Raw genomic sequence first — 16,475 nt, 5'->3', positions numbered from 1 at the left:
TATTATTTATACAAGTAAAGGTTATCCAAGAACATTCAAAAACTAAACGAAACCGAAATAACCATCTCTACCTTTCTAATGACAATGTCACTGTCAACCTAATGTTTACATCTGCAGTTTCCATACCAGTGAGAATTTTACTACACGTAATTTGCCGTGTAAAGACAGAAAAAGTAGGGATAGCCATAAAATATTCGTGAATTATGTACCCATAGCCTTAATAGTTCGTATTTTTCACTTCTCATAAAACTTCGTGTTGTTTTACTATGGTCTGTTTTTAAACCAAGAGGAGTAATTCAAATTTACCGCGCCGTAATGCTTATTTGTAATTGGTCCAACCTCGGACAAGTTCACGGTTATTAGACTTTATTAATAAATTATAATATATTAATATAATAATAAATTAGACATTACTTTATAGTAATGTCTAAGAACCGTGGGACAAGTTTACTCCACTGGTATGAAATTTTGACACTAATGACATTTATGAAATGACACTATTGGCATTTCATAGGTTAATTAAGTCACATCGGCGAGTTTTTGTGTTTCTGCATTATTTCTTCAATTTTTAGATTTTTAAAAAACAGTTGTTTTTAGAACTCTTTAGCCACGCACGTATTAGTGTAATACCGGGTGTCCACTTATATTTTCCCCCATTTTAACTGCCTATTACTTCTAAACGGCTTAAGATAGAAATATGCGGTTTTCGCTGAAATGTTTTATTTTAGTAAAAGTTTTGTCTGAATGGATTGAATTTTTTATATCGCTTTCAAATACGAAAATAAAAATGGCGGATTTTTGAAAAAAACGTTGAGTTTTTTTTAATGGAACACCCAGTATATTTTTTTGTGAATAGAAAGAAAAGTCATTCACCTATCCAGCGATATAAAGTTTTTGAAAATCGGTTGTCAAATCACTGAGTAATTAATTTTTAAAATGAGAGGTGCAACGTGGATATCACATACCTACAAATACCATAACGAAGCATAAATATAAATACCATTGTAATAAATAATACCATTTGTAAATACCATAACGAAGCAAATTGATATTATGTTATGTGATTTCCACATTGCATCTCTTATTTTAAAAATTAATTGCTCAGTCATTTGACAACCGATTTTTAAAAATTTTATACCGCTGGATAGGTAAATGACCGTTTTTTTTTTCAAGTTACAAAAAATATACTGGGTGTTTTAATAAAAAAGTCAACAACGTTTTTTTTTAATCCGCCATTTTTTATTTAAAAGCGATATAAAAAATGGTAATTTACCTAAAAACTTGAAAAAACGGTCATTTACCTATCCAGCGCTATAAATTTTTTTAAAATCGGTTGTCAAATGACAGCAATTAATTTTTAAAATGAGAGATGCAATGTGGAAATCACATAACATAATTGAGTTGGCTTTCACCTTTCTCTTTGTGAAGACAGAGAAATCAACTCAACCACCCACATACACGTGGTAGAGTCATATAATGCTGTGAGGTATATCTTTTTCATTTTCACCCATCGCCAGGGTTTAACATAGTACACGCCAATGTAAGACTTTTGGTCGGCGTTTTAAGGGTTTTAACCTATGTATTTTTGGTGGCTTAGCATGTAGAGCTTGCTTATAACACTGATGATGCTCTCTTTAGAGCGAAAACGTTCTGTCTTTTAATGTAGCCCTTTATTGGGGTTTTAATAAATATACCTTTTACACAGAAGTCTTTCTTCAATTTTTTTATAACAATATCAATTTGCTTAGTTATGTTATTTAGGTATGTGATATCTACGTTGCACCTCTCATTTTAAAAATTAATTACTCAGTGATTTGACAACCGATTTTGAAAAACTTTATATCACTTTATAGGTGAATGATCTTTCTGTCGATTTACAAAAAAATATACTGGGTGTTCCATTAAAAAAAAGTCAACAACGTTTTTTTCAAAAATCCGCCATTTTTATTTTCGTATTTAAAAGCGATATAAAAAATTCAATCCATTCATACAAAACTTTTACTAAAATAAAACATTTCAGCGAAAACCGCATATTTCTATCTTGAGCCGTTTAGAAGTTATAAACAGTTAAAATGGGGGAAAATATAAGTGGACACCCGGTATAATATGTATGAATTACCGTCGGTAATTACGGTATATACATATGAATTACCGTCGAAGGCCGATATGATCAACCAAAAAAGAAGATGTATTTGGTGATTTTTCTAGTGACTTTCTTGGTTGTGAATCTATCTTTTTAGTTTACTTACAAACAAATAGTTGTTCAAAAACTTGTGCGTTTGTTTTATAATCTATCCATAATATTTTCAGAATAGGCAGGTAACACCACATTTTGAAACCTTCCAGGTTTTAAATGTTGGATTGTTTCAGTGTCCAGGCCTCAACCCCATACAAAAGGGTGGACAAAATACACTTAAGAGCAAAATAATCGACTCACTCGTTGAATTGTACACGCTAGATGTCTCGAATCTCCTAAACCAGTTGTCCGATTTGAGTTATTTTTTTACTATGTTATAGCCTTATTATTTAAGAAAATCGATGTAATAATATTGTTGCTAGACAGGTAAATGTCATTTTATACTAGGTGTAACAATCATGTGTGTTTTTTTCTTAAGTTCGGAACACCCTGTGGAATATTCTAGCATATAAAAAATATTTAAAGTAAAACTCAATTATAGCCTTAGGCTTTATTAACATTTTCTTTTTTGATTCATTTGCTTATGTTGGATAATAAAAAAGTTAGGTACGTTAACAACTAGCGATGTTTTTCATCAATAAATCCTCATTTTCTGCTTAGTTTAATAAACAAGCCTAAAGTAGGCTATGAGAAATTAACAATTTAATGGATGTCAAATGGTTAACAAAGTGTCTGGTTTGTTGGGAAAAATTGGTAGATTTATTATTTAAAGTTTAAATTAAGTCCTTAGTTTTTTTTTGTTATTTGGTGGAAATGGAACGCGCTACAAGGAATTTGACCCGCGATGAGTGTGTTTAAGCAGTGATCTTACATAGCGAAGGACTAAGCTACCATGCTATCGGCTCCTTATATTGGTAGCAATTTTTTGCTCATGCACGATAATACAAGACTCACGTTCACGAACTGTAACCGAATATTTACAACAGGTAAATCTTCGGACTTTGCATTGGCAATCGCATAGTCCAGATCTTAACTGGATCGAACATTGTGGGACATAATTGGCAGAAGACTACGGCAGCGTTTGCCACCTCCTAGAACCTTAAGGCTGATTCTCACTATCATGCAAGGCAAGTGCTCGGCATGGGCAAGGCATCGGCTCGGCAAGATACATTTTACATAAAATCTTATGAACTGCATGGGATATAATTCACACTATGCGTGCCAGGCACCGGCAAGCGACGGGCTTTGCATGCGACGTTCTTTTTGAAACAATCTTTGCCTAGCATGTGCCGTGAAGGTCACGACAGTGTGAATACCTTACCGGCAAGCAATCTGCAATATTGGTTGTTTAAAATCAGTTATAAAAGACGATAGAGAAAAGAAGTATTTTGTTTTTGAAGAGGTCCCTCAATATGCGCCAATTTTTCTTCTTTTTTTGGCATCCTCTGGATGGGTCTTTGCCTGTCTGGCTATGTCTTTCCATTCGGATTTCTCTTGTGTACTTCTTCTCCATTGTCTTATCTTCATGGTTTTCATGTCGTCTTCCACGTCATCCATCCCTCTCGGTCTGGCCCTTTCTTTTTTTTTCGCCTTCCTATCGGCTTCCATTGTAATATTTTCTTTGTTGTTTATTCATTGTATTTTCTCTGCACATGTTCCAGCCATGACAGTCTTTGACTTTTCACATATTGTACAATATCGTAACCTTCATTAACCTCGTTGTTTCTACTGATTCTCCACTGCTGTCTTTCTCTTGCACCGGGCCATATACTTTTCTCAGTATTTTCCTCTCGAATGTACTGAGTTGGGCTTCATCCCTTTTTGTCATTGCTCAGGTTTCACAACCATACGGGTCTAATCAATGTTCTGTAGATAGTCATTTTGGTTCTTTCGTCTAATAATTTCGGTGGTATCAATCTTTTAATAGCATACCCCTCTGGAAATACGTGCATTAATTTCGATCCTTACGGAATTCTTCCGTTTCTGTGCCCAGATATGTAAAGGCATCCACACGTTCAAGAGTATAGTTGTCTATTGTGATATAATTTTCATTGTCAGGTGTTCTTTTGACGGTCATGTAATTCGTTTTTGCTTCGTTTATTTAAAGCTCCCTTTTTCGTGCTTCAGGATCAATGTTTTTGAACGCTTCAGTTAGTCGTGTTAAAGTGTAGAACTACATCGTCTGCATATGCAGTAATTTGTACTGTCTTGGTGTTTCATTGGTTTTTCAGATGAGTGACTCAAGAACTAGGTTGAATATTATGGTTCAACATGCAGCCATAAGTTGTTAAATTCATCCACTGTCATTCGGTTATATTTAAAAAAAAATTGTCTGATCGTCTAAAAGTTCTGAGTGTATATATATATAATCATATCCCTTCTACCATACAATGGTGTAGGGTTGCAACATTAATCTACCAAATTAACATATCTAGTTTTACATAGGTACTTACAAATATACAAATTACACTTTTACATCTAATTCTACATTTCTAAAATTAATTTCATTAATTCTATAAAAGTATCAGTTATCTATATACAAATTTTTTCCACTCTTTTCTGTCTTGTGCTATCGCTTTGGCATCTGTCCAGTTTGATCTTTTCTTTTACAGAATGGCTCCTATTGCTTTATCCCATGTTTGTCTGGGTCTTCCTCTCTTCCTATTTTTTGATATTTTTGCTTCCCATACTCTTCGAACTGGTCTAGTTTCTTTCATTCGTTGTAGATGTCCCCACCAACATTATTGTCTTTGCTCTATATACTCCAATGTGGATGGTATTTTTAACTCTCTTCTTATGTCTACATTCCGTAGTCGGTCTAATTTAGTGACGCCTTTTACTCTTCTCAGGAACTTCATTTCCATGGCTTGGATCTTGCTTTTTTGTCGGTTTGTTAAGACCCAAGATTCGCTGCCGAAGGTTAGTACTGGTCTATAGATTGATTTGAACACTTTTATTTTTGTTTCTCTTGAAATTTCTTTTCTACTGATAAATTTTTTATTCATTGCATGGTACAGCTTTATTGTTTTGTCTATTCTATTGTTTACTTCAGCATCTTGAGTGCCTGCCTGGTCAATTATTACACCTAGATAAGAGAAAGTTTTCACTTGTTCAATTTGTGTTCCTTCAATTTCTATTCTTAGCTCCTGTCTCTCTTCACCGATCTGTAGTACTTTGGTCTTGCTTTTGTTTATTACCATTTCATTTTCGATGAATACTCGTTCCATATTTCAATGTTGTGTTGTAAATCTTTTTCACTTCTTGCAATTAACACCAAGTCGTCTGCAAACACTCCTTCTGATATTTCTACTCTACGAAGATATCTGTGTCCAACATTTAATTTTCTGCTTTCTATTGTGCATCTTTTAATTATTTGGTCCATAAACAATATAAACAGCTTTGGGCTAAGAGCTCCGCCTTGTCTTAGTCCTCCTGTTACTGTGAAAGTGTTTGATCTATTGTTGTTACTAATCACCGAGTTCACATTCTGACTATATATTTTCTGGATGATTCGTATCATTTTATGTCCTACACCTTTCTCTCTTAGCACTTTCCACACTCTCTGTCTGGGTACTTTGTCGAAGGCCTTTTCTAGGTCTAAGAAGGCTAAGTATATGTTCTTTTTCTCTTGAAGCGCTTTTTCGCCTATTTGTTTTAGCGTGAATATATGATCTTGTATGCTCCTTCCGCTTCTGAAACCACTTTGTGACTCGTCTAGTGTATCTTCCGCGATTATTCTTATTCGTTTATCTATGATTTTCTCTAATATTTTCATGGATACACATAGCAATGTCAATCCTCTGTAGTTATTACATTCTCTTTTGTCACCTTTCTTATGTATGGGAACTATCAATGCGGTTTTCCAGTCCTCTGGTAATATTTCATCTTTCCATACTTTATTCATTATTTCTAGTAGTATTTCAGTACCTTGTTGTCCCATGTTTCTTATTATTTCCACCGTTACTTTGTCAATTCCCGGAGCTTTTCCATATTTTAGCTGTTTTATGGCTTCTTGTAGTTCTTCTAATGTTATTGGTTCTTCTACATTTTCTTCAGGTGTTTCTTCTGGTTCAGTATTGGTTTCTGTATTGTTGTCATGGTTCAATAGTTCTTCAAAGTATTCTTGCCATCTGTTCATTATTTGAGTTGGTTCTCCTAATAAGTTCCAAGTTCGGAGTGTAAGGTTGCAAATTCTCCTTCTTTTGTGCGTTTCTTTAGCATTTTAAGCACCCAACAACGTCTTTTTCTATTTCTGCACTGTTTGTTTCCATTTTCTGTTTTTTCGTCTAATATTAGAGCAATTTTTATTAACGTTCAATTTCAACATTGTTCACTACATAAAGCAACCAACCCGCGGCCAGCCTTTCGCAGTGTGAATTGGCTCCGAAAACCTTGCCCGTGCCTTACCGTTGCACGTCTAATGAAAATCAGGCTTTACAAGAGGTAGAAACAGTAGCTCTAGAGATTTGGAATGATATTGATCAAGACCAAATAGCATACCTCATTTGTAATATAAAAGTACATATCTCTTTTATTATCGAACATAAGCGAATTAATCAAAAAACAAGATGTTAAGAAAGCCTAAGGCTAACTAAAATGTAATCTTAGAATAAATGTTATAAATGTGTATTATCACGGACTTACCTTTTTTTCTATCATTTGTGACGCACTGAAAAATGCTCATGAAAAGAAGCATACAATTGAGTTTTAATTTAAATATTTTAGATATGCTAGAATATTACACAGGGTGTTTCAAACTTTAAGAAAAAACACAGTGTGACTGTTACACCCGGTATAAAATGACCTTTACCTGTCGTTCAACGATAATATTACATCGATTTTCTTAAATAATAAGACTATAACGTACTAAAGAAATCACTCAAATCGGACAACAGGTTTAGGAAATTCGAGACCTCTAACGTGTACAATTCAGCAAGTGAGTAGATTATTTTGCTCTCAAGTGTTTAACATCGAAGCATTCTTATCTGGAGTTTTCTATTCTCATTCTGTTAACAATTTATCATGCAATCTCAGTGCAGCATCTTATTTCTTTTGTCTGATTAGTATCTTCTGTGATCCATATTCCAAGGTATTTGTAGGAGGATATTTGATCAATTTAGTACTAGCTTAACTCTGATGTTTTTGCTTTTGTAAATATAGTAAACTTGGTTTTCTTCAAATTTATTTTTAGTCTATAATCGTGGCAATGTATAGTTGTTGTAGTCCAGGGCGCATCTGTTTTGAGATGGACGTTGAGAGGTGACTCATATTTTTTGCAGAAATTTCTTGGAATTAACTCCTATAATAATAATTGGGATGTCCGGAGCATTGTTTAAATAACCAAATTTTCAAAAAATGAAGGAAAAATTCGATTGTTTTCTTCGTTTTTTGATTATAACCTTCAAAGTATTCACTTTCGAGAAAAGTTGTACGAATATAAAAGTTGCGTAATTAAATTTTCTACAACATAGGATTGGCTACAAATTTTAAAAATTGTCACCCTTGTTGCAAAATAGCAATAATTGCGAAAACCATAAACAAACAAGTATTTGCATTTTACGTTTTTCAACCATTTATGCTACACTTAGGACCTTCATATTTTACCCAGAAAAACTATATAATATAGTAAAACAATACTGTAAATTTCATTAATATCGGTGCAATAGATTTTGCAAAATAAATTTTGCAATCCAGCTTTCGCAAAAAAATTCATTTTTTTCAAAATGTTGCAGGACTGAAAATAAAGCAGATATCAAGTTGTTTTTTTACGTATAGAAGAATACCGTACCTTTCATTTGCAATTTTTAAAATTAAAATCCATTAACTACCACGGCGTCAGGAATTTTTTTAAATAAACATTAATTTTTGGTGCTACGCGCAGGACAGCGGTGTTCGATTCACACAAGTTGATTTCCACCAAAATTTCTTCCAATCTTCATCTAATATATTATTTTCTTACACTATATTTTGTTGTATTTTAATATTTTAATTCCACAAAAATCAAACTAATTTGACTATTGTTTGTGAAATATTGTTTAAACAGTTGCATATGTGTAAAAATAATAAACTTTTATTCTCTAACTTAAAATATATGAACAAAGAAAGTTTTTGCCAAAAAAATGTGTTTCAAATGACAGAGCATGTGTTTTTATTTTGCAATAAACAAGTTTATTTATTTATATCGAAATGTACTAAAAATTAAAATTTGTAAATCATTATCAAAGGTCATTGGAATGCCCAACCAGAGCAAACTATCCGCTGTCCTGCGCGTAGCACCAAAAAAAATGTGTATTTAAAAAATTCCTGACGCCCTATATATAAAAAAAGTTAAACTTGATGTCTGCTTTATATTCAGTCCTGCAAGATTTTGAAAATATTAATTTTTTTTGCGAAAGCTGGATTGCAAAATCTATTCAACCGATCTTAATGAAATTCACAGTATTGTTTTCTTATATCATAAAGTTTTTCTTGGTAAAATATGAAGGTCCTAAGTGTAGCATAAATGGTTGAAAAACGTAAAATGCGAATACTTGTTTTTTATCTTCTTTTTTCGCAATTATTGCTATTTTGCAACACGGGTGACAATTTTTAAAATTTTTAACGAATTCTATATTGTAGGAAATTTAATTGCGCAACTTTTATGTCAGTACAACTTTTCTCAGAAATGAATATGTACTTTCAAAGTTGTAATCAAAAAACGAAGAAAAAAATCGAATTTTTCCTTTATTTTTTGACATTTTGATTATTGAAACAATGTTCCGGAGCTTTTTGAGTGGGAGGATAACTCAAATATTATTATATGAGTTATTTTCAAGCAATTTCTGCAAAAAAATATGAGTCACCTCTCAACTTCCAAATGTACTAATATTTTTACAGATTGTCCTTGTCTATTGAGTGTTGTAATTCCCGCCAGAACACTAGAAGTTCCCACAGTACACTTCTTAATGCATTCTACTACCTTATTGCTAATTCTACACTTTTTAATAATGTCACCGAAAATGTCAAATCTAATTTAAAACTTTACATGATTCTTGCAGCATCGCATAAAAACACAAGAGCAAGTTGAATAAAAAGGGAATGAGTGTCGCTAGTAAGTCGGGGAGCTTAGAACGCTTCGTCTATGGCAGATCCAGCTAACACACTCGCTGCCGCCAGCACTAGCCGCCGCAAGCGTGTGCTGCCAACGCAGCCACGTTCTGAGGCTAAGCGCCTCCGGACTTCATCTCAAGACGACAAGATTCCTACTGACAAAAGTGCCCACAGTTCTACCAGAATTTCACATAAGGTAAGTAAATGCATCTTAAACAGTATATGGATAAACAGAACTCAAATGTTTATGGTAGGGGAGCAAAGTATGCTAAATGTGCAGTCACTCGAGCGCTTTGGGGACCTATTGGGTTGTGAAGAGTAGGTCCTAAAACCAAAAAAAGTGAAGTAAAATTTTTCATTTTAGTGGGCGCTTGCCATTGTTTACTTAATTTAATTTTCCATTTCCAACAATGGTTTTTTCCGATTATAGCGCCATCTATCCATAGTTCGAAAAAATGTTTCGAATAAAAGTTTCTTATTTTTACTCAAAGAATCCAAATCTAGAATAAAAATGTGTGGCTCTCATTTAAGATTTTAAAGTAACCCCCCACCCCAACTCCGTGGGGGTCGTGTTTGGTACCATTCGATAGATTTTTCAAAAATATTGATTAAGTGTATTTTGCAGTTTTTCGATCTAATGTTTATTTTGCGAAATATAGCGGGATTTGTATTTAAAATTTTGAATTACCCCCCACCCCTCTCCGTGGGGTGTCATGTTTGGTGTCATTCGATAGATTTTTGAAAAATATTGAACACGTATTTTTTAGTTTTTCGATCTAACGTTCATTTCGCGAATTATTCGCTTTTTTTTTGTGAAAATTTTTAACTCACCCATTTCCTTATGCCCCGCTCAAATCGTCAGATTTTTTAAATATACATTTTTTTGCATGTACTTAATTTACCTTATCTTAATCTGACAATTTGGAGTATTTTTAAGGATAGATTTTTTTTTGGGTCTCCCTTAACGAACTCCCCTGTGTTAAGAGCCAATATATGGTAGAGGTACATCTGCAGGGCACCAGGTTTCTCCCCATATGATAATCTGACGCGCTCGAGTAACTGCAAAAATCCCCGCTTGGGCTCCCCTACCATTATTATTATTTATAATTTGCAAACATTATTGAACATAAAACATATTATGTTCAAGAGGCAGTTTATGTTCAGTTTCAAGCATTTTTCATAGCGTTCACGAAGGTTCTCGATCATGTATGTAAACGAATCAGACAGCAATCATAAAGACCAATGGTATATAACACGTCAAGGCCAATTGAAATACAACGAGGTGTCAGACAAGGATGTGTGCTATCACCCATACTGATAACGTCGATAACGTTTACTCGTGAGGTAATATTTGCGAACGCTCTAACGCACTCTTCAGAAGGAATCAGGATAAACGGTCAAGGAGTAAATAACATCCGCTATGCAGATGACACGGTATTAATGACTGATTCGGACCATAGTCTGCAGATACTGTTAAATAAGGTTACTGAGAATTGTGAAACAATGGGGATGAAGATCAATACTGCGAAAACCAGTTATGAAAATATCAAGGAACCAAAATTTACCCCTTCCAATATATGTGTACCACCAACAGCTTGAATACGTAAACCAATACAAATATCTTGGTTGCTGGTTCAACAATCAACGATTATAAACAAGAAGTAAGAGCGAGAATAGTGGTAGCCCGACAAGGGTTTATCAAAATGAAAAGTTTATTTTGTAACAGTAGCATTAATATCAGCCTTAGATGTCGTTTTCTGCATTGCTATGTGTGGTCAATACTTTTATATGGAACGGAGGCCTGAACACTCAACCTAACACTGATGAACAAGTTACAAGCTTTTGAACTCTGGCTTTATAGAAGAATCTGGAAAATATCTTTGACAACCCATACCACCAACTAAAATGTTCTGAGGAAAATAGTTACATATAGGGAACTGCTAAAAATCATTAAAGTCTACCTGTGACCAATGAACTGTCAACACGGATGAAATGGCCTCGTCCCATTCAAATAGTGAAGCGAGATTGCGGCCAACATACAAGTGAGAGGTCCTAGAGAAGACAGAGCATGCCAGGGAAAATTTGCTACAACTACCACCAGAGTTGCCAGATGTGATTTTATAAATCCCCCACTTAGAAACTGAAATTCTCTCAAATTAAGCTCAAATCCTCCAAATTAAAATGTTTTCCGCATTTTAATAAATTAGTAGTCAAATGTAGAGAACAGTAAACCAAAATTATACTACTTATCAACAGAGGGCCCTGGAAATAATTCATAGGTCCTATCGTCTTCGATTATATGAGAGTATAATATACAGTTCTATGTACAGTTTGTATAATATAGAGAGTATAATATACTATGTACATACATTCGCAAATTTAATTTCCCATGACCCCTTAAAAAGGATTAAAGGATATCCAATTTATGAGGATATCAAAAACCCAAAATAATGATGAAAGCCTGACAATTAAAGGTAAAACTTTAGAACAAGTTGAAAACTACAACTATCTTGGCACAATAATTAATCACACAAACGAGTACTCCAAAGAAATCAAAGTTCGAATAGAGAAAGCAAGAACAAACTTCAATAAAATGAGAAAGGTACTTTGTGCAAGAGAACTGAAATTAGACTTGAGAGTTAGGTTGGCAAGGCCTTATATTTTCTCGACCCTGCTTTACGGGATAGAAGCATGGATACTTAACGCGTCGACTACTAAAAAGTTGGAAGCATTTGTACTGTGGGTGTATAGAAGATATCCTAAAGATATCATGGACCGAGCATATAACAAACAACGAAGTCATGAGAAGAGTCAACAAAAGACTGGAAATATTGGAAACCATCAAGACACGAAAGCTGCAATACCTGGGGCATGTTATGCGTAATGAGAGATACAACATACTTCAATTGATTATACAGGGGAAAATCCAGGGCAAGAGAAGTGTAGGAATGAGAAGAATCTCATGGTTGCGTAACTTGAGGGAATGGTACGGATGCACATCAACCAAACTATTCAGAGCAGCAGCATCTAAGATTAGAATAGCCATGATGATTGGCAACCTCCGTCGCGAAGATGGCACGTGAAGAAGAAGATGACACCTTAAAATCTTCCATAACTCCCCCCCCCCCCCCAAAAATCCCCCAACCAGTTTTGCTTAGAAAAATTCCCATAGACGCTTTTAAATTACTCCAAAATTGTAGGAAAATACCCCAATCTGGCAACCTTGACTACCACTATCAATTTGTTTGCTTACGAAAGATGGCGATTATCTTCCCTCTTGCCCTGGCTATTGCTCTCTCATCCTGGCCACATTCAATTCGCTTCATGCCCATTCCATCCGTGTTGACAGTTCATTGCCTGTGACACATAATGAGAAACGAAAAGTACCTCCCTGCGCAACTGATCATCCAGGGTAAGATTGAAGGAAAACGGGGTCCCGGTAGGCGCCATATTTCATGGCTTAGAAATATCAGAGACTGGACCGGCCTTGATTCAACATCTTTGTTTAGAGCCGCATTGGACAGACAGATTTGCCAGTGTAGTCGCTAACCTCCACTAAAAAAGAAAGCACCACAAGAAGATGTAAACCAAGGCTGTTGAATGGCACGAAAAATCTTGAATTTTAGTCTGGTATTCCGGGGTGTCCGACGGTGGATTGGTATGAACAACAGCTTCCTTCAGCGTTCCTCATATGCACGCATCAGGTCTTGTTATGTCTGGTAAGTGCAATGGGTATGGAAAATCATTGTCACGCGAAATAAAATGATTGCGCAGCATTCGAAGAAACTCCCTGGCCGTGTGACAAGTTGCCCCGTCCTGCTGAAACCATTATTGATTAAGTGGTAGGTTCATGGCACGAAGGATCCAGGCTGAAGATCATGTAGAAATGGCGTGATAATCTGTTCTCTGTAGCACTCCTGATGAACAGTTAACGGCGTTCCATCGTTTGTTTCAATGAAATACGGACCCAATATGTCATCTGCGGATACATTACACCAAATGGTAACACGGTTACTGTGAATGGGGTAGTCCATGATTACACCGGGTCATTCGAATCCAAGAAACCGTGTTGTCTGTTTGTTAATGAATGAATATGGCTTTAGTCGGAAAACCAAATTGTGTAGAGTGTGGATTGTTTGTACCGGGTGTCCCAATAAGAATGGCTCTCGGCCATATCTCAGGAACCGTTTATACTACAGCTTTGGGAAAAAAATTTTATAACAAAAGTTGCCTCGAGAAAAGCCCGGAAATTATTTTCATAATTGTAAGTCCTCCGCTAGAGGGCGTAATTGAATATCAAAAATTAAAAAATCGAAATATTACAAAATTTGCCTAATGAAAGGGCACTGGAAATCCGATCATCGTATTCTCCATAAAATTCTGCGCATGTTTCATTTCACGTGTTTAAGTCTACCTGTGCAAATAAGAGGTGGGGGTGAGTGGGAACCTTGTTATGAAAAAATCGCTGGAAGTCCGATTCTGCTTAATCGATTTTTGCAAACTTGGTCTTGTTGAAAACAGCTCTTTTTCGTCAATGTAATAGTTATAATTTGGAAACAGCCTATTACGTAATATGCCGGCTAGGAGGCCCTATTTTTGTTTTTTTAGAAATCTAGTTTTCTTTGGAAAATATTAAATACAAGTATGTATTTTTTCCCTGTATTACAAAATAAGATCAAATTAGCAACAGAATACCGAAAACCGCATGTCGATACCTTTTTTCTATCTCGAGATATCTTAAGAAACGTGTAAATTTTAAACATAACTGTTGCTGTCATATAAGTGGAAATATATAGAAGCAAGTAGTGTGCTATGGAAAAAAAAACAAAAAAACATTGTCCAGATGTCACCGTATATAATGAATCAAAACAACAATAAAACAAATAACACTATAAAATATAACAAAAAAAGAGTGTGTGTACTTTGTAAGCGCATAAGAAGTTATACTTCTATTATTATGATTTTAACGGAATAAATATATTTTAAACAGTTTAATTTTATTTTTATTTGAATATTGCAGTAATCTTAATACTTAACATAATACCAATACTTAAAAATAGCGTTAATATGTAAATTTTTATGATTTGTTGCCTCCGCGCATTTGCTTTTCTCTCGATGAATCATAGAAAATCTAAAAACGTCAGATTTTCTACACAAATTTTTAATTTTTATTTCATTATATTTTAATACTAATTATCCTATTCTCAACTAAGATAAATACATAACTGTTATTGTCACCGGTAAACTAATTTAAGGAAGTCAAAATGGAAACAAGTAGTGTGCTATGGGAAAAAATAGAACGATTAGAAGTATTAACTTCAAAAAGTCATCATGTGTCAAATTATGTGTCAAATCAGTAAAACATAATTTTTTTAACATTTCAACATTTAACATTTTCTACGATTCTACGTATTAACGTTATTTTTAATTTTTGATATTATTTTAAGTATTAAAATTAGTTTAATATTTAAATAAAAATACAATTAAACAGTTTAAAATATATTTATTCATCTATTATAATCTATATACATCTAATCTATATACACCTATTTATAATAGATGTATAATTTTTTTTTGTATAAAGTACACACACTTTTTTTTTGGTTATATTTTATAGTGTTATTTGTCTTATTTTGTTTTGATTTATTATATGCGGTGACATCTGGAAAATGTTTCTTTGTTTTTTTTTTTCAAAGCACACTACTTACTTCTATATATTTCCACTTATATTATGACAGCAACAGTTATGTTTAAAATTTACACGTTTCTTAAGATATCTCGAGATATAAAAAAGGTATCGACATGAGATTTTCGGTATTCTGTTGCTAATTTGGTCTAATTTTGTAATACAGGAAAGAAAATACATACGTGTATTTAATATTTTCCAAGGAAAGCTAGATTTATAAAAAAAAATAGCGCCTCCTAGCCGACATATTACATAATAGGCTGTTTCCAAATTATAACTATTACATTAACGAAAAAGAGCTGTTTTCAACAAGACTAAGTTTGCAAAAATCGATTAAGCAGAACCGGACTTACAGCGATTTTTTCATAACAAGGTTCCCACTCACCCCCACCTCTTATTTGCACAGGTAGACTTAAACTTGTGAAATGAAATATGCGCAGAATTTTATGAAGAATACGATGATCGGATTTCCAGTACCCTTTCATTAGGCAAATTTGTAAAATTTCGATTTTTTAATTTTTGATATTCAATTACGCCCTCTAGCGGTAGACTTACAATTATGAAAATAATTTCCAGGCTTTTCTCGAGGCAACTTTTGTTATCAATTTTTTTTCCCAAAGTTGTACTATAAACGGTTCCTGAGATATGGCCGAGAGCCATTCTTATTGGGACACCCGGTACATTATCTTTACTGTCTGATTTCTTTAAGTCTTGATGAATCTTTCCATCGTACTACCTAAAATGTTTATTGTTGCATGCATGTTACATTATACCAAATTCTATTTTTTTTTTTAATCAAAGATTTATGTTAGTTTAGTTTTGATATTAATTTCAACAAAATAAAAGTCGTCTCATTCACAGTGTGTTTTATAAGTACATTTCCTAATTACTTATTGTCTATGTTTAGTCTTAGATAACGAGATAATAGGTCTTACTGTATTAGCTGGTTTAAATATTATTGCAATGTTTGTTTCCTGTTATATTTTCTAACAAACCTGTTAATACTCCATTGAAATAAGCAAAATTTACTGTGTTCGGGACATCGCAATAGCCAGTCATTTGACGAGTTTTTCCGTTGGTTGTTTTGGCTGGCCAGAATTTACTATACAACAGAGCTGCGGTACTGATTACCGACAGTACTTAAAAAATGTACTTAAGTACTGCACTCTAAGTACTCCAAAAAATACGTGTACTGGTACTTGAATTTTTAAGTACATATTTTGACAAATACTTGTACTTAGTACTTAAATTTATTTTAAGTATATTGTTACTTGCAATTAAAAAAATAAAACATACTTAAATCTCTAAAAGTACTTAAGTACTCGAAATGTAAATACTCAAAATGTACTTGAACCCTTCACGAAAAGTTCTCTACTATTACGGATTGCTGCAAATATTCATCAATGTTTTCGATTTAGTGTGGTGTGGTAAATAATGATGTTTTGACAAGTATTTTCTTGATTTATTCCCGTATCCGACAAATAAATTTTGTTATAATAAATTATTCCCATTATTCTGAGTATCTTCATTTATTTTTGTTTTGACAAAATTATTGTAATTGAT

General features: G+C 33.7%; 1 protein-coding gene across 3 annotated transcripts in view; it reads left to right on the top strand.

The window, feature by feature from the left end:
• LOC114348372 (E3 ubiquitin-protein ligase TRIP12) overlaps positions 1–16,475 on the top strand; it is a 249,767-nt gene that overhangs the window by 52,602 nt on the left and 180,690 nt on the right. For all 3 annotated transcript variants that reach the window (XM_028298962.2, XM_050643127.1, XM_028298954.2), the window contains exon 2: positions 9,175–9,422. In XM_028298962.2, the coding sequence (XP_028154763.1) occupies positions 9,258–9,422 (165 nt within the window). In that variant the 5' untranslated portion in view covers positions 9,175–9,257. The remainder of the gene's footprint in view (positions 1–9,174; positions 9,423–16,475) is intronic.

Source organism: Diabrotica virgifera, chromosome 2, assembly GCF_917563875.1.
Source record: "Diabrotica virgifera virgifera chromosome 2, PGI_DIABVI_V3a".
NCBI classification, from domain to species: domain Eukaryota; kingdom Metazoa; phylum Arthropoda; class Insecta; order Coleoptera; family Chrysomelidae; genus Diabrotica; species Diabrotica virgifera.
Note: the sequence above shows the minus strand (reverse complement) of the source record. Positions and strands in the feature narration are given on the sequence as shown.